The 21,165-nt window shown below is 31.5% G+C and overlaps 2 protein-coding genes across 4 annotated transcripts in view; one reads left to right on the top strand and one right to left on the bottom strand.

Annotated features, from left to right (window-relative positions):
• The first annotated feature begins 1,806 nt into the window (after nucleotides 1-1,806).
• Nucleotides 1,807-9,010, top strand: LOC114325741 (uncharacterized). 3 transcript variants are annotated; one of them, XM_050656339.1, is made up of 4 exons: nucleotides 1,807-1,991; nucleotides 3,510-3,618; nucleotides 5,969-5,999; nucleotides 8,795-9,010. In XM_050656339.1, the coding sequence occupies exons 1-4, from the start codon at nucleotides 1,894-1,896 to the stop codon at nucleotides 8,899-8,901; spliced, it is 345 nt and encodes a 114-aa protein (XP_050512296.1). In that variant the 5' UTR covers nucleotides 1,807-1,893; the 3' UTR covers nucleotides 8,902-9,010. The 3 variants fall into 3 exon arrangements, with proteins under 3 accessions (XP_050512296.1, XP_028129674.2, XP_028129675.2); XM_028273873.2 differs by lacking the exon at nucleotides 5,969-5,999 and having other exon boundaries at nucleotides 8,764-9,010; XM_028273874.2 differs by lacking the exon at nucleotides 8,795-9,010 and having other exon boundaries at nucleotides 5,969-6,167.
• Nucleotides 9,011-18,674: 9,664 nt separating this feature from the next.
• The window catches only part of LOC114325739 (uncharacterized), a 30,850-nt gene continuing 28,359 nt past the window's right edge, over nucleotides 18,675-21,165 (bottom strand). Inside the window, exon 3 of the mRNA XM_028273871.2 lies at nucleotides 18,675-18,910. Coding sequence (XP_028129672.2) covers nucleotides 18,737-18,910 — 174 coding nt within the window. The 3' untranslated portion in view covers nucleotides 18,675-18,736. The remainder of the gene's footprint in view (nucleotides 18,911-21,165) is intronic.

The following is a 21,165-nucleotide window of genomic DNA, read 5'->3' as shown; positions in this document are numbered from 1 at the left end:
GCGTTGAGAATCTGTTTAGGTGCTATGAGATCTACTCCTATACAACCAATACATGTTGAAGCTTCTGAGCCTCTTCTGGAGATTAGAAGAAATTTACTAAGCAAAAAATGGGTACTTAAAGCACACTCTCCAAATTTCGAATTATTTTCCTGTATATGTCATCTTAACGAATCAGATCTTACTCACACGTATTGGATTAAAAAACCATATCCGCCTTTATGTACTGCATTACAGAAGAATCCTATTTTTTTAAAGAAATTAAACACAGTAGACAAAAACCTAGACTACTTTGCTCTCTTCCATAAAACTGATGTAATAATACCCACATACAATGAAAACAACATAATCAGAAACAATATCCTGAAATATATTTTGAACTGCTACAGTGATGCAACAGTTATACACACAGATGCATCTAAATCACGAGAAGGGACTGGCTGTGCTTATTTTTGCCCTCAGGAGGTTTCGAATTTAAGTACAAACCTCCCAATGAGTTTTCAATTTTCTCTGCGGAATCATTGGCCATACTCGAAGCGTTGAAATATATTAAAAACTCTTATACTAAAAAAACGTTAATTCTTTCAGATTGCCTATCAGTTTTACAGAATATCAAAAATAATTTTTTGCCCAAAACTTTTAGTAGTCCTTACATATTTTTAATAAAGGATATGTTAAAGCATTTAGAGGACTCTGGCTTCGATATAAAATTTATTTGGGTTAAGGCACATATTGGACTCAAAGATAATGAGTATGTAGACTACTTAGCTAAATCCAGTATAACATCTGGCACTTTATTGTCATACTCTTTATGTGTATCAGATGTTATTACTATTTTTAAAAGAAACCAACTATCGATATGGAAAGATCAATGTAATCTTTATTGCTTAACAAACCCCACAAGATACACCACTTTACAACCAGTGATTCCACAAAGTACCTGGTTTAAGAGTTTTAAAGCTCCACGTAAATATATAACGACTATAAATCGACTACGTTTTGGGTATGCTTGCTATCCAAGTCATTTATATAAAATAAATGTGATTGAAGACGATAATTGCAAACATTGCGGAAAGCAGGGTGATCTTGATCATATCTTTTTTGAGTGTACTAAGTTTCAACAGCATTCAAACTCTCTCTATAAAAATTTAATTAAACTTGATATTCATGCACCATTCAATATCCAGTCTCTGCTGGATATCATTATAAATTTCTTGTCAGATACACGCATGGTTTTGTAAGATTTGTACTCGGGCATGATATTTTTTATGATTTAAGTTCAGATTTGCATTTTTTTTTTATCATAAATGTTATATCACTTTATTAGAGATCCATTATTGTTTTTATTATTATTAATGTATTGTATTATTTATTGTATCACTATATTGTTTTTGTTTAATTTTGTATTAGGGATAGGATTGTATATTCTTTATTGCAACTGGCTGAATGACTAATGTCTATGCCATTAAATATAAAAAACTAGGGCTTTAATAAATTTTTATTTAACTTTACAGTTGACTACAAAATTACATTGGTAAGATTTTTGTCAAATTCGGCTAAGGCCTTTTTCATATAGGTAAGTAACTTGTGAAATAATTTCTGAAAAACCATAAAATTGAAGCGGACGTAATCCTTGCGATAAAAAACACTTTGATAATCCAACGCAAATCGATTTTTTTATTACATTATTCAATATTTACATAAAAATACTTAACATATCAATTACCAAGACAACTTTTTCTTATCAATACATTTAATCTCTTTCAAGGTGTAAAATTATCTAAATTAAACTAGGTTTGATCTGATTCTTTGTTTCATAATGATCAATTATTGATATATAAAGCTCGCAATTTTTTTATTTCAAATTTTGTAACCTTTGAGTGGGCATAATCAACAATGGCATCCAAAACTGTTCTTTTCGGACTCTTGGTAGTCCTTTTGGTCAACCACTCTTTGGCTAGAGATCTGACTGTCTGCCCCAACTCAGACAAAGCGTAAGTATGGCAACAATTAAGTAATATTTTAACTAACTAATGCTACTTAACTATAAGTATATTTGGTAAAATTCTAAATTTTTTCCCGTTTGGTATCACATGTCAATGCTTTATTTTTGTTTAAATTTTCATTGTAGTAGGTACCTAAATTTATTTTCCACTTTAGACTTATTTTGTTTATATTTTTATTTTATGTATTATCTATAAGTTAATTTCTATTGAGCTTACAGCTTTTTTGTATAAATTTATATGACATCAATTTTATTTGATTTTTTGGCTATTATAGTAGCACTTTTCCGTGTATTTCTTGAATTATACATACTCATTTTTTCGGACACGCGCCAACTCGCAACTTTTAATGACAAACGTTTTGAAATCAAAATGTACACCGGCCAATTCGTAACTTTTCTACTACCTGGCCCTGCCACCTCGAAACTTTCTACAAGTGAAACCATTGATTAAATTTTAACAAAATTTAATTGGATTTTCTCCAGTAACTCTTCTAAGAGATAATACATAAATGATGAATATCTACCTTTTACACCACCTTCAAAGAGGGTAATTTATACAGGTACATATATATCTGGAATACCTGTATTGGTTTATCAACATCGTTAAGGACTACTTAGAAATTGAAAGTTACAAATTCACCGGTAATTGATGGGTTATCGAAAAATTACCTGAGGACCACAGTTTCCAGTTGGCCTGTAATAAGGATGGGGGATTAAAATAGTTACTAATTCACCAGGACCCAGTTTTTCGAGTCCCTATTATAATTTTTATTCGAGTGCTGGACTAGGTGCAAAGCTTTTTTCTTGTTAAAGAAAATCATGGGGCTTGTAGGTTCTAGGACAATTTGTGCATATTAGTACAGTAGGATCCTACTTTATTTTGTTGATTTTACTGGTATAGTATAATAATAACAATACTCTTTTATCTATAATTATTATAGACTACTATACTATTTTCCCATTTTTTGTTTTATTTTTTATGCTTTTATCTCTACTGGCATGTAAGACTGTTTTTATTTCTTTAATTTTTTTCTTCTGTGATATTTACTGCCCACAAAAAACCGTTAACATATTCGTCTTCTACCGATAAAATTTTTTCTCGTATAGTTTTTCTTAAAGCTACATTTTCATTTATATGTGCCAATTACCTTATTTTATCATCATCAATTAGCCTATATTTGTCCACTGCGTAACAAAGGGCTCCCGTAAGATTTTTCACGTATCTCCAAATTGAGCTTTTGCATACAGTTTGTGGTGATGCACTTTATAACATTCGTCCATCTAGTCTACTAATTTAGTCTACTTTTGATCTACTTCTTATGGTCTACTTTTCAAATCTTCTGTCAATTAGGATATGTGTTAGTATAAGTTTGTGGTACTTTCATCTGATGATCCATTGGAAAAATCACTTCGTACCAAAAAATTACTAAACGCATCATTGTATATATAATTTGTATAAGTAACTTACCGACAAATTCAAACTTCAAATATATGATTATATTTTTAGAACCAAAGCTGTATACGACAAAGAAGTAGCAACATCCGTTGTAGGAAGCACCATCCGTGTTAGAGTACCAGACAGCTTGTTCTTGAAGAAACCAATCACCTGCATTGTTGTAAGTATAATAAAGCCGAAGGTACACGTTTTTACATAGAGCCTTAAAAACTAAATATGTATAAGGCTGCAATGGTTATTTATACGGCTCGGTAATAGCATGGCTACCATGCTAAGTGGCTGGTAGTCAGAGATCTATTATAGAGACCTATTATATAATTAATTTATTGAAATAATTCGGAAGTTACTTAACCAACATACATAGATGTAAAGGTAAACAACTTTGATCTGCATAGAGGTTAGGTATGAGTATAAAAATGATTCGAAAAGATCAGACTTCAAATACTAAAGACCAAAAATGCATTTTTATATAATTAAATTTTTGGATTTAAGATTAAATTTATGATATACTAGAATTTATTTTATAGACCAGTAAGGATCTGCGAAAAAACGTCTATTTTTGGATGTGAGAGATGGCATTCGGATTTTTGCAGATAAAGTTAGGTGACACCTTCAGTAATAATAATTGACTTATGCTCCTTCTCAAATATGCCCGGAACATTAATAAAAAAATTCAAATATTTAAAAATTTCGAAAAACATCGATTTTTTTCTGTTTTCTTTGCTTATAACTTTAAAACGATTCGTTTTGGAACAAAGTCGTACAGAAATAAAATAAAGACAATTGAAATGTCTTAAGGTATTACCTTTTCTGCAATATAGCAATAAATACAAAATAAGGGGGCAAAATAAGTCTGGTGTTATTCAATATTTTTTAACCACTTTGGTGGCACTTAGAACCTTAGTAATTCGCTTAGGAAATTCTTTGTAACATACTTAAATCGTGTACCAAATTTAATTAAAATCGACCTAATAAATTTTGCATAATAAATTTGCAATCTAAATGTTTTTAAAAAAGTTCAAATTTTTTAAAATCTTTCTGAACAAAAAGTAGACCATTTAGAAGTTGGCTATTTTTTTACACATAAAGAGGTGCTCTACCTACCTAATACACTTTACAGAATGAAAATCGGATTATTTAAGGGGCCTTAGCAATGTTTTAAATTTATAAACAATTTTTTGGCTTATAAACAAATAGCTTTGTTTAATAATAAAAAAATTAATTTTTAGCAATGCAGATAATTAAAACCGGTATAATTTGACTTAAACTTTCAAATGCTGTCAGCAGAATTGCTATTTTATTTTTTAATCAAACGTTTCTCGATTTTTTGAAAGTTCCACCGCGTTTATCTCGAAAATTATGCATCATACGAAAAAACTTGTAAGAACATTTTTTGCTTAGAATTACCCAAGAAATACAAAAAAAAATGTTTTATTTTGCGAATAATCGATGTTATGTAATTCCTCAAGTTTTTTATTTATAACAATCTTATCGACATCCGGATCAACTGTTACCCAAAAAATTCGTGTTATACGGGTCAAAATTAATAAAAAACTTGGGTAAGTCCATCTAAATAAAGGAGCCCGTAGCACTCCCTCCTGGCCACAGCACTAATTTGTTTATAAGCCAAAAAATTGTTTATAACTTTAAAACATTGCTGAGGCTGCTTAAATAATCCGATTTTAATTCTGTAAAGTGCATTAGATAGGTGGAGTACTTCTTTATATGTAAAAAATTGACAAATATTTGTATGATCTAGTTTTTGTTGTGCAAGATTTTTAAAAATTTTAATTTTAAAAAAAAAGTTTAGATTGCAAAATTATTATGCAAAATAAATAGTAAGTCAATTTTAATGAAATTTGGTGGTCGGTTTTAGCACATTACAAAAATTTTCTAAGCAAATTAGGAAGGTTCCAAGTGTAACCTAAGTGATGGAAAATCATTGAATAAGGACAGGCTTGTTTTGCCCCTTATTTTATATTTATTGCTATTTTGAAGGAAGGGTAATAAATTAGAAAAGACATTTTTAACTAATCGCATCTGATAGAAAATTTATTTATCTTTGTTTTATTCCTATACGACTTTGTTCTAAAATGTATGGTTTTTAATTTAATAGTTTATAAGCAAAAAAAGTAGAAAAAAAAACGAAATTTTTTGAAATTTTTAAATATTTTATTTATTTTTATTAATGTTCCGGGCATATTTGAGAGGGAGCATAATTCAATTATTATTAACGAAGTTATCACCTAACTTTATCCGCAAAAATCTGAATGCCCCCTCTCACATCCACCTAAAAACAGATCCTTACTGGTCTATTAGTCAATTTATTATCAAAGGTAGTTTCTGTTTCACCACAAACATCAATAGCATCAATGAAATATTTAATTCTAAAATAGTTTATGCCTTCTGACAAAATACAGGCAAAGAAGTGTTACCCCTGAATAATTTAAGAATTTTAGGCATAAGAAATTTTACTTTTATGTGAAATTATTATTGAATTTTTGTACTAGATCGTGGACAATAACCACAGCGATAGCGTACCTGAAATCGAAGATGGTGGTGTAGACAGTACATGGGTAACCATTAACATTGCTCCCGCCATCACCGAACTTCTCAGCTACAGAATCCAAGTGTACACCAACCAATAAATAATATAAATATTGTAATATGTTTGAGTAGAATTGTGATATAAAGTTTAATGTGTGTATAGTTTTGTTAATATTTATTTCCAGTTCATGTTTTAATTATTAGGAGAATGTGATCAGTTCTTTAATGGGGTTCAAAGAAACACAGAACCAAAGAAGGAAGTATGTTTCTGAATGAAAACTAATTCTACTAACTACGTATAGGTAGAAGAATACCGTGAAAAACTATATCAAATTGTCATATATTGCTGGGCTTTAGTCAATTCATTTCGTCGTCCTATAAAGCAGGCTTATTTATTTATTTGTTAAATTTATTATTTACTACAAAAAAATATTGAGAATTGATTGAGAAAAGATTGCTGGTGTGAGCACATATTAGGGAAATCATTCCTGTGACTTATGACTTATATATTTACAACTTATGCAGCATCGTCATGTACCCATGACGATGCTGCTTAAGTTGTAAACAGGGTAACCAATCTCCCAATATTTCTTTCAATGTAATAAAACAAATTAAAGGATTACGAGTAGAGGACTTATTTTACTAAAATACATAAAAACAACATACAGAAACTTTATGTTTCACAAAGATACATTTCAAAGATTTCCTTACCATAATTAACCAAGATTACAAGTAATTACATTCTTAAAGAAAATATGAAAAAGAAAAGCGAACTGGCAATGAATTTATGAACAGAAGCATTTTGCATAAATCCATAGATTTACATAAAAACATATTCTCTACTTTTGTAGAGCATGGACATTTTATATAAACATGTAAATTCGACATTAAACTTTGATCACGTGTTTCTCACAGTTTAGAGAGATTAACGTTTCTCGAAATTTTTCGGGGAGAAGACCAAAAGTATGGTCATTAAGCAGATGGTCCGACCACATTCACAATTCAACGCTCTCATTCTGAGAAACCCTTATAGCTGCTGAAGATAGAAACCAATGGAGAAAATTTGTTAACGAGTATTGGGCGAAATCACGATCTTCAAAAGTGCAATAATGACAACACATAATCCAGAGAGAGAGAGAGAGCGAGAGAGAGAGAGAGAGAGAGAGAGAGAGAGAGAGAGCGAGAGAGAGAGAGAGAGAGAGAGAGAGATACTGATAACAACATTACAATTGTAATCTGGGTCAGTTAATTCAACGGCGTAAATGAGAGATAGTGTCTAATTTCTACTACTAACACTAATAATATCGTAATAACAAAATTTCAAAAATGAGAGATAGTGTCTAAGTCCTACTACTAACACTAATAATATCGTAATAACAAAAATTCTTCTTTTTTATATACTTGTTGTACATCTGTCGATCTGTTAATTCCGACGTTGAAGTGTTTCTTGAGAGGTAGACTGCCAGTTATCTCTCCATCTTTTTGGTGGTCTCCCCGGTGGACGCTGGCCAGCTGGTTTTCTTTCTATCGCAATTCTTGGTAGTATGTGCTCCTCCATTCTTTTTATATGACTGAACCATTCTCTTCGTCTTTGCCTACCCCATCCTACTACATCTTGCACGCCACATTGTTCCCTGATGATGTTGTTTCATTGAAAAAAGAAGAAAAAAGTATAGAATTGGACAGTAAGAGACCCTGCATTGTGCATACCATAATGGTAGGGGAGGCCAAGCGGGGATTTTTGCAGTTACTCGAGCGCGTCAGATTAGCATGTGGGAAGAAACCTGGTACCCTGCAGATGTGCCTCTACCATATATTGTCTTAACACAGTAGAGTTCGTTAAGGGGGGCCCGAAAAAAAAAATCTATCCTTAAAAAAACTCGAAATTGTCAGATTACGATAAGGTAAGTTAAGTACATGCAAAAGAGTGTATATTTCAAAAATCTGACGATCCGAAAGTTTCACAAGAAAAAAGCGAATATTTCGCAAAATGAATGACAGATCGAGAAACTAAAAAATATGTACCCTATATTTTTGAAAATCTATCGAATGATATTAAACACGACTTCCCACGGAGAGGGGTGGGGGTAAATTTAGTATTTTAAATACGAATCCCGCGATATTTCGCGAAATGAACATCAGATCGAAAAACTGTAAAATACACTTATCAGTATTTTTGAAAAATCTATCGAATGGCACCACCCCTTATTTTTATTACAGATTTGGATTTCTTACGTAAAAATAAGTAACTTTTATTCGAAACATTTTTTCGAATTATGGATAGATGGCGTTTTAATCGGACAAAACGATTGTTGGAAATGGAAAATTAAATTAAAAAATGGCAAGCGCCCACTAAAATGGAAAACTTTTTAATTTTTTTTTGGTTTTAGGACCTACTCTTCACAACCCAATAGGTCCCCAAAGCAAGCGCTCGAGTGACTGCACATTTAGCATACTTTGCTTCCCTACCATAAGTTTTAGAGTTAATTTTTGTTGGACTGTGTTCTGATTGGTGCTACCTGGTGTTTTTATATTTTATATTATTTTTTTATACCTTATATTAAATTGGTGCAGTATACGTTGTAAATCATTGTCAATGTAAGAGATTAGTATTGCGTCGTCTGCAGATCAGGAAGACATTTTTTAAGCATACCTTACACGCGGTTATAGTTTCAAATAAATCGAACAATAAATTTTATTAGGTATAACACCCAGACATTTCCTTTTATGCGAAACTAATTATTTAATTTTTTACCAGATTGTGGACAATAACCAAAGCGATAGCGTACCTGAAGTAGAAGATGGTGGTGTTGACAGTACATGGGTGACCGTAAACATTGCTCCCGCCATTACCGAACTGCTCAGCTACAGAATCCAAGTGTACACCAATGAATAAATATAGATTATTGTAATATGTCTGAATTATGTAAAGTGGTGCTAATATAAATATATATTAATTATATATATTAATATATATTAATTAATAAATAATATAAATTTGTTAATATTTGTTTCTTCTTCTTCTTCTTCTTCTTCTTCTTCTTCTTCTTCTTCTTCTTCTTCTTCTTCTTCTTGTAGTCCCTATCCGTTTCGGATTTTGGCGACCATCATGGCAATCTGTACTTTGCACACTGCTGCTCTGAAAAGATTTGTAGTGGTTATGTTGAACCACGTACGTAGATTTTTCAGCCACGAAATCCTTCGCCTTCCTGGTCCTCGCTTTTCCTCTACTTTTCCCTGTAAGACCAGTTGCAGCAGTCCATATATTTCACTGTTCCTCATGATGTGACCGAGGTATTCGATTTTGGCTGTTTTTATTTTGATTAACAGCTCTTTTTCTTTTTACATTCTCAGCAAAACACCCTCATTAGTAATGTGGTCGGTATAAGATATCTTCAGGACTCGACGATAAAGCGACATATCAAAAGCCTCAATTTTCTTCCAGGTGGCGTCTGTGAGAGTCAACTCCGTACAACAGTATAGGAAATATATAACATCGTAGTAATCTGACTTTTATGGGTATCGACAAATCATGACATTTGAACAACTTTGCCATTTTTTGAAATGCAGATCTTGCTTTCTCTATCCCACATTTGATTTCTATAGAATGGTCCCAATTTTCATTGACGTTCGTACCAAGGTAAGTATATGTGTAGAAAATTGTCTTTTCTACAATAGTTTTTGTAATTCTAATATTTTAATAATAACTTCTAATATTTTTCTATCCCACTAAACTAAAACCCTACGCTCTCAGCACACATGCTTTCTTTCTTCCTAATCATATATTCTGCGCTTGTCAGATTTTATTTACCCAAAATCGTATACCTAACTTCTCTTAGTTTCCTTCGTCCCTAAAACAAAAACTTCATCTCCAACTTCTGACGGAATAGGATGTAAAAAGTGCGTTCCTCGCTTCCCCACTGGAAGCACGCTAAATCTGACGCTTTTCCAATGAAAGCAAATTATTATTAATCAAGTTAGTATGTATTAAATTCAGTTATTGTGCATCTAAACTGTAAGTACCATACAATTAAACTAAAAGAATATCAATTGATCACCTATGTACAAAACCACGGCACCAAGCTCCATCATTGCAGGGTTGCCGGTTTTATAAATAAACTTTTTTGTTCTACCGCATGTCAATATAGTTAAGAACATTTGTATAAAATTAGGTATAGGTGATTAGTTGGCAAAATAACTTTTATTACTTTTAATTTCTCATTATTTCCTGTTATTGTCCATTTTATTTACTTCTTGCAAAAATTTGGGTCTAATAATATTTGTGTCTAATACAAAAATAAACTATGTCAATTTAAGTTTGATTTATTATTCTTATTATTATCTACTTATTATTCTACTATTAGCTGTTCCCTATTGTTACTAACTTATTATTTTGCCATCAATTGGTTGCTGGTCCTTCGAAGTCTTATATACTTTTGATCTACCAAATGTAGGAAGGTGAGAATATTATTCTTTTTATACTTATTTTATGTTTACAAACTTTTAGAACCAGCCCCTCTCACTCCTCTTTCCCCTACAATATGTTTTTACTCTTTCTGTTTGTTCAGCATTCACATTGATTCGTCCAAATTGCTGTTTGTTTTTAGAGATAATCATACATTTTGTTTTCTTAGTGTTTAGTAAAAGTCCGTATCTCTGACTGACTTCTGCGATTCTGTTCATTAACTCCTGTAGGGCTTCAGAACTATCAGCGAATACCACAGTGTCGTCTGAGTATCTTATGTTATTGATACATTCTCCGTTAATTCGAATTCCGGCTTCAATATCATCCACTGCTTCTTGAAAGATTTTCTCAGAGTAGATGTTAAACAGCAGTGGGGATAGTATACATCCCTGACGGACCCCACGTTTGATTTTGATATCGTCGAATTCTCCTGCCTCTGTCCGGATAGAGGATGTTTGATTCCAGTACAGATTGCTGATAATCCTTAAATCACAGGTGTTAATTCCAATATTGGTTAATATCTCCATCAGCTTGTCGTACTTTACTGTATCGAACGCTTTATGGTAATCAATGAAACATGAACTTGAAATAGCACTTGTATACTAAATAGAGTCTCTCTTGTACCCACTGCATTTCGAAAACGAAACTGTGTTCGGCTGATTTTTTCTTCGCACAGTCTATATATCCTTTGATGTATAATTTTTAGAAATAGTTTTAAAATATGGCTCATTAAGCTGATGGTTCGGAAATCACTGCAGAATACGGACTTTGTTTTCTTTGGTAAAGCAATAAACGTCGACTTCAACCATGTTTTTGGTATTACTCCGCTTAAATATATGTATGTCGTTAAATATTTTGGTTAGGCGTTGAGTACCGTCGGTGTTAAATAGTTTTATGAGTTCAGCATATGCATTGTCAGGTCCAGGAGCTTTGCCATCTTTTAGTTGTGATATTGCTCTTTCCACTTCATCTGATGTGATTGGTAAGTGGTCATCACATAATGTAGGGTGGAGGTTGTTCGGATCTAGTATCATCAAAGAGTTCCTTTATGTATTTTGTCCATATGCAGATTAACCATTTGTCCATAATATGTCCATAAGATTTGTTTCTAATGATTCGATAATTCAAGAATTCAAAATTCGAGAATTTTTTTTTTATTACTCAAATGAAAGTACATAACCTGAAGGATACCCGTCAAAAATTTTGACTACCCTATCTATCTGAATATTAATAATATGGAGCGTTTAGTTGTTTTTGGATGTTTTGTAATGACCATAAATTTTGTTATCTTTAAGTTCATTTTAATACCATATAAGTACCTACACGTTTTGTTTAGCCGTTCCAGTATGTTTGTCAGGATTTGTAGCATTGAAGGGAATATGACAGTGTCATCGGCCTGTCTTGTATAAGGGTTTCACCCTTTATGATCATCCCATCCTTACACTCTCCTAAAGCTTCTTAGAAGACGGCTTCGCTATATTAATTAAACAGCAGTGGTGACAATATAAAACGCTGTCTTACATCACCAAGAATTTCTATTTCTTCTTACATTTGATTCTAAATTTTAATTTCATCCTTTTTAATTGATAAATACAAACACCAAAATTATTGTTGTATGACAGTCAAAATTGATAGAGGGTTATTTTTTGACTCGAAGCTTAATTTTTAAGTTTTCGTAATAGACCAGAAAGGATCTGTTTTTAGGTGGATGTGAGAGGTGGCTTTCGGATTTTGCAGATAAAGTTAGGTGATAACTTAGTTAATAGTAATTGACTTATGCTCCTTCTCAAAAAATATTTAAAAGTTTCAAAAAGTTCGGTTTGTTTTCTACTTTCTTTGCTTATAACTTTAAAGCGATTCATTTTGGAACAAAGTCGTATAGAAATAAAACAAATATAATTAAATTGTCTATCAGATACGATTACTAAAAAATGTCTTAATTTAACACCCTTGCTGCGAAATAGCAATAGATATAAAATAAGGGAGCAAAACAAGCCTGTCTTTATTCAATGTTTTTACATCACTTAGGTTACACTTGGAACCTTCCTAATTCACTTAGAAAATTTTTGTAATGTGGTTAAACCGTCCACCAAATTTCATCAAAATTGACTTACTAGATTTTGCATAGTAATTTTGCAATCTAAACTTTTTTAAAATTTTTTTTTTTAAATCTTGCACAAAAAAAACTAGAAAATACAAAGATTTGTCAATTTTCTTAGATATAAAGAAGTACTCCACCTATCTAATGCACTTTACATAATTGAAATCGGATTATTTAGGCAGCCTCAGCAATGTTTTAAGGTTTATAAATAATTTTTTGGCTTATAAACAAATTAGTGCTGTGTCCAGGAGGAGTTGCTACGGACTCCTTTATTTAGATGGACTTACAAAGATTTTTTTATGTATTTTGACCCGTAGAACACGATTTTTTGGGTAACAGTTGATCCGGATGTCGATAAGATTGTTATAAACAAAGAACTTGAGGAATTACATAACATCGATTTTTCGCAAAATAAAATATTTTTTGTATATCTTGGGTAGTTCTAAGCAAAAAATGTTCTTACAAGTTTTTTCGTAGGATGCATAGTTTTTGAGATAAACGCGGTGGAACTTTCAAAAAATCGAAAAATTGCAATTTTTGAACGAGAATAACTTTTGACTAAAAATAAAATAGCAATTCTGTTGACAGCATTTGAAAGTTTAAGTCAAATTATACCGGTTTTAATTGATTTTTTTATTATTAAACAAAGCTATTTGTTTATAAGCCAAAAATTTTTTTATAATTTTAGAACATTGCTGAGACCCCTTAACCTTCCGATGACCAACCTTTTTTTGTTACACGGATCACCAACGAGGGTAAAAAATGACCCCAGTCAAAAATGACAATTAATAAAAAAATGAAGTTTTTTTTTAAATTTTTTATTATGGCTAGGGCTTACAATACCGGGATTCCGGGATCCCGAATACCGGAATCCCGGACGATTTTTGTCCGGTATTCAATACCGGTATTTATAATAAAAATACCGGTATTTCGGTATTAGCTTAATTTATAAAAAGTGAATTGATGCACAATAAACTTTCTTCTAAAATATTTTTTGCTGTTACAAGAAATTATTTTTGAAGATAAACAACCAATATCATTGTAAAAAATATTTATTAAACACGTTTATTACATATACACGTCAAGTACCGCGCTTTCTAAAAGCGTGAATGTCGTTAATTTCAGGCGAAGGGTTATATTAGTTTCTACAACCAAATTATTAGATTTCATCTATACAAATATGTACATAAAACGAGTTGTATAAAAATTCTTAAATTTTTAAAATTAGACTACTTTATTTTATAAATAAGCCGCAAGATAATCAGAATTGTTTTTACATTTTTAGATCTATTTTTCATTTTTTTGTGTATTGTGGTGTATAAATTAGGCTCACTTATTTTCTGAATTATTTATAATACATAATTGAAAATATATAGCAGTCTAAACACAGAGTAATCTATATTGAATATATGTCACAGTAAGTTAATCTTTGTATCAATATATTTTAAAGTTAAATTAATTTACAAATAGCAAATTTCATAAGTAAAAGTACTATATGCAAAATTTATCCTAGAAACAAATATATAGTTTTTCTATTTGCACCTTTTTTGTATCTATCTATTCCTACTCTCTATGTAATATTATAAACATCTTCTCATTTGAAAACAAAATTTAATAGGTTTCATATATAGGGCTTTTCATCGATTGTCATTTGTTTCGAGCTTGTGTCATATTTGAATAATCTGTTTTATATTTATAATGTTAATATAGGTACACGGATTATATGACATATGACAGAAGTTCGAAACAAATGACTGTGAATGAAAAGACCCATTATTTAATGACAAGTCATTATACCAACTGAGGATAGTATAAATATATCGTGTAATTTTTTATTCATAATACCGGTTTTAATACCGGGATCCCGGTATTTGAAATTTTAAATACCAAATACCGGTATTGAGATTTTGGCTCGGTATTGTAAGCCCTAATTATGGCATGGACTTTATGTCATTCAGCCAGTCACAACATGAGTATTAGTGTCGTGTGTAGTGTGTATGTTGAGTAAGTGTCTTGTTACTTTGCAAAGTCAACGTCATTAGCGTAAAACTACTTGGAATTACACATAATAGACGCTATTTTACTAAACATCAACTTCAGAATACATTTTTTATTCGTAAAATATAGGGAATTTTTTTTATTTCAAAATATGAGGATATCGACGCTGTCAAGCCAAAACGGCATAAACGACATTAACTTGATTTTTCAGGAAACACAAAAAACTGATTATTTTTATTTTTACCAATTCAGCTTATCTGCAAAGTGACTCAAAAAGATTGGTGATTTTTTTTTCAAATTTTAATATTTTGTAAACATTAATGTGGCTGAAAATACTATGTGAAATAAATTAAAAACTAGAAAATGGCGCTTATGTCCAATCAAGATATAACATTGGTGAATATGCCAAACTTACCTCTGGCGTTTGCGTCGATCGCATTGTTGTAAGGTTAGCCAAAATGGCGCTTAAAAGGGATATATGCCATTAATGAAAAAAAAAAAACGAAAATTAAAAATTGTCGTTTATGCCAACAAGAAAAATTATGAAATTACGAGAATTTTTGATAGGTTTTATTTTTTATTAATCAAAAATACATTGTAAGTTAAAAACAAGACCCAAAATTCCGTTTCATCTTCTACATCTGTTTCATCCAGTTGATCTGGAACTATGTTGTTCATTTTAAAAGATAAATATTTTACATGATACTCTGGTTTAATAATTCTGCTGCTAAGTTGAAACATGATGTGAGATCGTGACTAAATATTTCTTCTTCTGCTGAAACGTCTGGTGGTTCCTCAAAGATGATAATGTCATTGCTAAAAGCTTCTGCACTGTTGGCATTATAAATGGCATAAACCTCTAAGGGGAATCATCATCATTCTCTTTGCCTTATCCCTATGTGGGGTCGGCTTCTCTAATTGCATTTCTCCACACAATTCTATCTTGGGTGATATCAATGTTAACCCTCAATTCCTCTCCTACTCCTTCCAGGAATCTGCACTTCAGCTATTCTTCGTATGGGGTGATTAACGTCTCGACGTTGAACATGACCAAACCATCTTAACCTATGCTCTCTCATTTTGGCATCAATCGGTGCCACACCTAGACTTCCCCTAATATACTCATTTCTAATTTTATCCTTCTTTGTCACTCCACTCATCCATCTAAGCATTCTCATTTCCGCTACATGCATTCGTTGTTCCTCTTTATTTTTCACTGCCCAACATTCAGTTCCGTGACTCATAGCCGGTCTTATGGCTGTTTTATAGAATTTTCCCTTCAGCTTCATTGGAATTTTTTGTCACACAACACACCACTCGCTTCTTTCCACTTCATCCACCCAGCCCTAATTCTACTGCATGCATCTCCATCTATTTCTCCATTACTCTGTAATACCGATCCTAGGTACTTAAACTATTGCTAAACCTCTAAGGGGAATATAGGGGAATTATTGCCAGTCTGTATATTATTTTGTGCTGCTTCGGTATATGGTTTATTTTCATTTAGTAAGGCCATTATTTTTTTACTTCTGCTATTCATCTGCAACAAAAATATGGCATAAACGCCAAAAATCGATCTCCATTTTTAGCTATATAAAATTGATTTGAACTGTATGCTGTAGTACAAAAAGAATTGTTCATCACACTAGTACAAAGTTACAATAAAAAATTTTAAAATAAACTTTTTATATGCGCAATTTTTAAATAAGAAACCTCCATAAGAATATCATTGAGGAATGGCGCTTGTGTCAACCACGATGTAAATATTTGGTTTTGGCATAAACGCCTCATAGTTTTTAAAGAAATTCAGGGTGTTTACGCTTCAAAAATCAATACAAACTGAAAATATTGCAGAGGTAAGTAATATCATGTTACTTATCCATAAAAATTGTAAAAATACATACCTTTACTATTATTACTGGACCGAACTGTACACAATGATAATCTTACGGGCACTGGCAGTTGTGTCAATCAGTGTTCACGTCGACCTTCACGTGCGTGACTAGACTGGCGTTTATAAAAACTTTAAACCAATATTAAACCTATTTCACTTTGTTTTCGGTTATGCCGCGGTGACTGTCTGGTGCGGAAATTAAAATCCTATTTTTTCGTGCATCTACCTCAAAACTGGTCATTTTGGCGTTTATGCCGTTTTGGCTTGGCAGCGTCGATATATAGAATGATATTTAAGTCAAATAAAAAAATAATGGGTTAAAAATTGAAAATACTTTTGAACTTATTAAAGAAAAACATACGCTGGGGTCACAATTTCCTCCGCTTGGTCATCCGAAGGTTAAATAATCCGATTTTAATTCTGTAAAGTGTATTAGATAGGGAGAGCACCTCTTTATATGTAAAAAAAAAAATAATGTGTGTGTACTTTGTACGCACGTAAGAAGTTATACTTCTATTAATAAGATTTCTTAAAAATAAATATACTTTAAACAGTTTGTTTTAATTTTTTCTAAACACCAAACTAATTTTGTGCTTACCGCTTCCAAAAAAAATTAAAAAAATGTATAGGATTGCACTGGATTCGAACTCACGACCTCTCGATATCTGGCCGAATTAGTCGAGGCATTGAAGCACAAAAAATGCCTTACTGTCGATTTTTGGCGCAGTAATACGGATTTTAATGCAGTTTGGTGCGTTGGATTCGTGAGAATGTCAGAAAATTTTGTGAACTATTTTAATGAATAAAAAATCTGAAATTGCATTTGTGCATAAGAAAAATTAATTTCAAAAGTGCATTTTGAAATAGACAATTATTATAAATTTGCAACTCGGTAAATAGTTGGGCAACATCCCGATTAATAATTTTAATTATTTTTAATTATTTTTAATCATTTTTAATCATTTTTAATCATTTTTAAGTCCACATAATAATAGTCTAAGATGTCAATAACCATTAATAATAAACAAAAAAAATTTCCTTATGGGGGAATCGAACCAAGTACTAACAGATCCGTAACTAGATACACATACCGCTAGCCTACGCAGACACTTGCTAGAAAAGGGCGATATTAGGTATAAACAAAAACAAATAGGTAAGTGAAAATTGTAAAGAAAATTACTACACACTTAAATGTATTATAAAATTAATATATTCCTAAATTTTAGAAGAAACATTCGTAAATAGGTATTATTAATATCTATTAATGTTAATAAATGAAATATAAATATTTTGACGTTTCACAATTTGACAATTCACTTTTAACTGCAATGCCTTAAAATTTTTAAAGCACAGGTGCTTTAAAGTAGCATTTTTAACGCTCCTATGGAGTGCTATAAATTGCATTTTTAACATGTTTGTAGAAAAATATATTTAAAAACACTAATATATTCTTTCCACATCTTTTCTGGACTGATAAATACATAAATTAAAACATTTAGTAACTAACTCCATACTGCCTGTGTGCGCATGCGCGCAGATTACTAAAATTTCACCCTCAATGAAATCGCGCCTAAAGAGGTATAACTTCAAAAATTAGCCAACTTCTAAATGGTAAACTGTTTGTTCAGAAAGATTTTAAAAAATTTTAACTTTTTTAAAAACATTTATATTGCAAATTTATTATGCAAAATCCATTAGGTCGATTTTAATAAAATTTCATAGACCGTTAAAGTAATTTATAAGAATCTTCTAAGCGAATTACTAAGGTGCTAAGTATCACCAAAGTGGTTAAGAAACATTGAATAACAACAGGCGTATGTTGCCCCCTTATTTTGTATTTATTGCTATATTGCAGAAAAGGTAATACCTTAAGACATTTTTGACCAGTCGTATATCATGTAAAATTCAATTATTATCTTTATTTTATTTCTATACAACTTTGTTCCAAAACGAATCGTTTTAAAGTTACAAGCAAAGAAAATAGAAAAAAATCGATGTTTTTTGAAATTTTTAAATATTTTAATTTTTTTATTAATGTTCCTGGCATATTTGAGAACGGGCATAAGTCAATTATTATTACTGAAGGTGTCACTTAACTTTATCTGCAAAAATCCGAACGCCACCACTCACACCCAAAAATACACGTTTTTACAGACTAGTCCTGGTCTATAAGTTTGTTATTGATAAATTAATTTTGAAATAAAGAAACTGTTTCTATTTCAAAAATTTATTGGACATTAAAAAAATATTTAAAAAATATGTATTTATATTAACTAAAGAGTTGTTGCTGTTGAGGCAGGCGTGGTATCAGGTGCTTTCCTGTACACTTCAATCCTATAATGAAGAGATTCGAAGAATCCTGGTTTGATACTTATTTCAACATATGGAGAACCTACACCTCCTGCACCAATAATTGGGTCAGTTGAACTCTTCTTTTTATCAACGATCTAAAAATAGAATAAAATGTTATTTTTTACACTGTTTAGCGATTATTTGCATTTCTCTGTCATTCAAACGTCTCAAACCATTTTTATTTTTATCAAGACTTGTTTTCTTGAGTATTCTAAATATAGCATGTACTCTCCACAAGATTTGTTGTTGAATACTGTGATATGTTCAACATTTTGTTGAATACATCTTACCAGGCCCGGCCCTAGGGATTTTTCCGCCCTGGGCAAGATCGGCGACCGCCGCCCCCTGCCCTTGGTAGACCCAAAAACTCAAAAATTTCACGATTTTTGAGTGAACGCCTACCCAGACGTAATTTGAAACTAATAATGGGTGACTGTAATGCCAGGTGGGAAGAGAACCTCTATTGTAGTAACTGGTAACCACAGTTATTTCACGAATTTGCTGACACCTATTATATCACTTAGTGCATTAACGGTTGTGTCTATAATTTTTAAATAAAAGTCAACTTTATATCGTGTCTCTGGATCTATGTCCATACCTCATAGCCAAACTGTCTTTTTACTTTTCTTTTTGTTGCTATTACTGTGCCTCCGATTTTCGGGTGCTCAATTTCTAACTTTGCTAGCTTTTTGTGCCTGTCAAACAGCCTTGGAATTTTAAATCACTTCCGAGAGACTTAATACTGACACCTCGATACACTCCCATATCAATACTCTGCAGTGATTTGTTGACTACGTTGATGTGAAGTAAAATGTCATGTCATATTACCACAAAGCAAAGAAAAGTAAAATCACGGATTTGATTTGCCAAACAGCTTGCCTCATAAGCAGCCATTTTATCGTTGTTTTTATTGACAGTGATTTCTACAAGAGCATCGTAGATTTCTTCAATTTTTATCTGATGGGAGTAATTTCATCAATTCTACTTTCCCATCTAGTTTCGGAAAAATATTTTTTCTACAGGCCGGGCCGTGCTAAAAGAGCCACTCACGCACGCATTTCGTTTCCGAAAGTTGCACTTTCCCACACGGCGTGCGTGAAAGTAAAATACCTTGTAATATGGCATTATAACATATTATAATACATGCAATGAACTAATATTTAGATATTATTTACTAATTTATTTCAAATTTATCTTATCGTGTTCAGGTTTTAATGAAATTAGCGCGATTATTTCATTCATAGGAGATCCTGACCAATAGAAAGCTACAGAAATAAAAATTAAACTGATAATTTTTGATAATTTCCCGTCGTCAAGTTGATTACGTCAGATACCCTTCGTTGCTATGAAAAAATTAATGTTTTTAAAATTATAAAAGTGATAACTTTCAACCGTCAAATATTTATAACAATTGTGTGTTTAATTGTACTAATTTGTACTTACGTAAATAAATTACAATAAAATTTTGGTTTTGAACAGTTTTATTCATGAAATAATCGCAACAAATTGCACTCGATCTCTAAAATTAATACAGAATTTTAGAGCTCTTGTGTAATTGCTACTGATAATTCGATGAAATAAAATTATTTTAACATAATATTTAAAAGTCAGGTCAGTAGACAATTACACTGGTTTTGAATCGTCGTCATGGAAACCAATATCGTCGCCGTGGTAACCCATTATATTGAAAGTTTGGTTTTGACAACCTTGTCAAAGAATTAATTTGTGTATTTTCACTTCTAAATAAAAATTGATATAACTCTATTTTTTGTGGCTTTTTACCAAACGTACTGCCCTAGAAAAAATATTGTTCCTAACTCATGCGGAAAGTGCCTTCTCCGCACTCGACTGCATGCCCGAACTCCGGTATCGCGTTGTTCGGGTCAACGGCAGTCTCGTGCGTGAAAGTATCACTTTCCCCACTAGTTAGAAAAATAACTATTTCCACCTACCTCTACCGAAAGTATACTTTTCCGGACCTGATTGTAGGGAACAAAGTTGTAAAAGTAAAAGTGACATCATGGTATTTCATTCATGAAATATAACTTATTGACGCACTGTACAATATCTATTTTCTATTAGGTAATTATGTGTACATTTTAACGTTTATTTATAAAACACCCTGTATTTTGCAGAATGGTAAAAACAGTAAATTGCTATTTTTATTTAACAATGTTTACATTAATAATTTGATTTATATTTGACAATTGACAGTTATATTATTGTACCTACTTGTTAGTTTTAGTTTTAATAAATTTTGTTGGTTAGTTACATAAATAGATTAAGCAAAAATGACTTTTTATTTAAAGAAGGTGGAAAAATCATATGTATAACATGGGAGTAAAGTGCA

Source organism: Diabrotica virgifera, chromosome 7 (genome assembly GCF_917563875.1).
Source record: "Diabrotica virgifera virgifera chromosome 7, PGI_DIABVI_V3a".
Classification (NCBI taxonomy): Eukaryota; Metazoa; Arthropoda; class Insecta; order Coleoptera; family Chrysomelidae; genus Diabrotica; species Diabrotica virgifera.
Note: the sequence above shows the minus strand (reverse complement) of the source record. Positions and strands in the feature narration are given on the sequence as shown.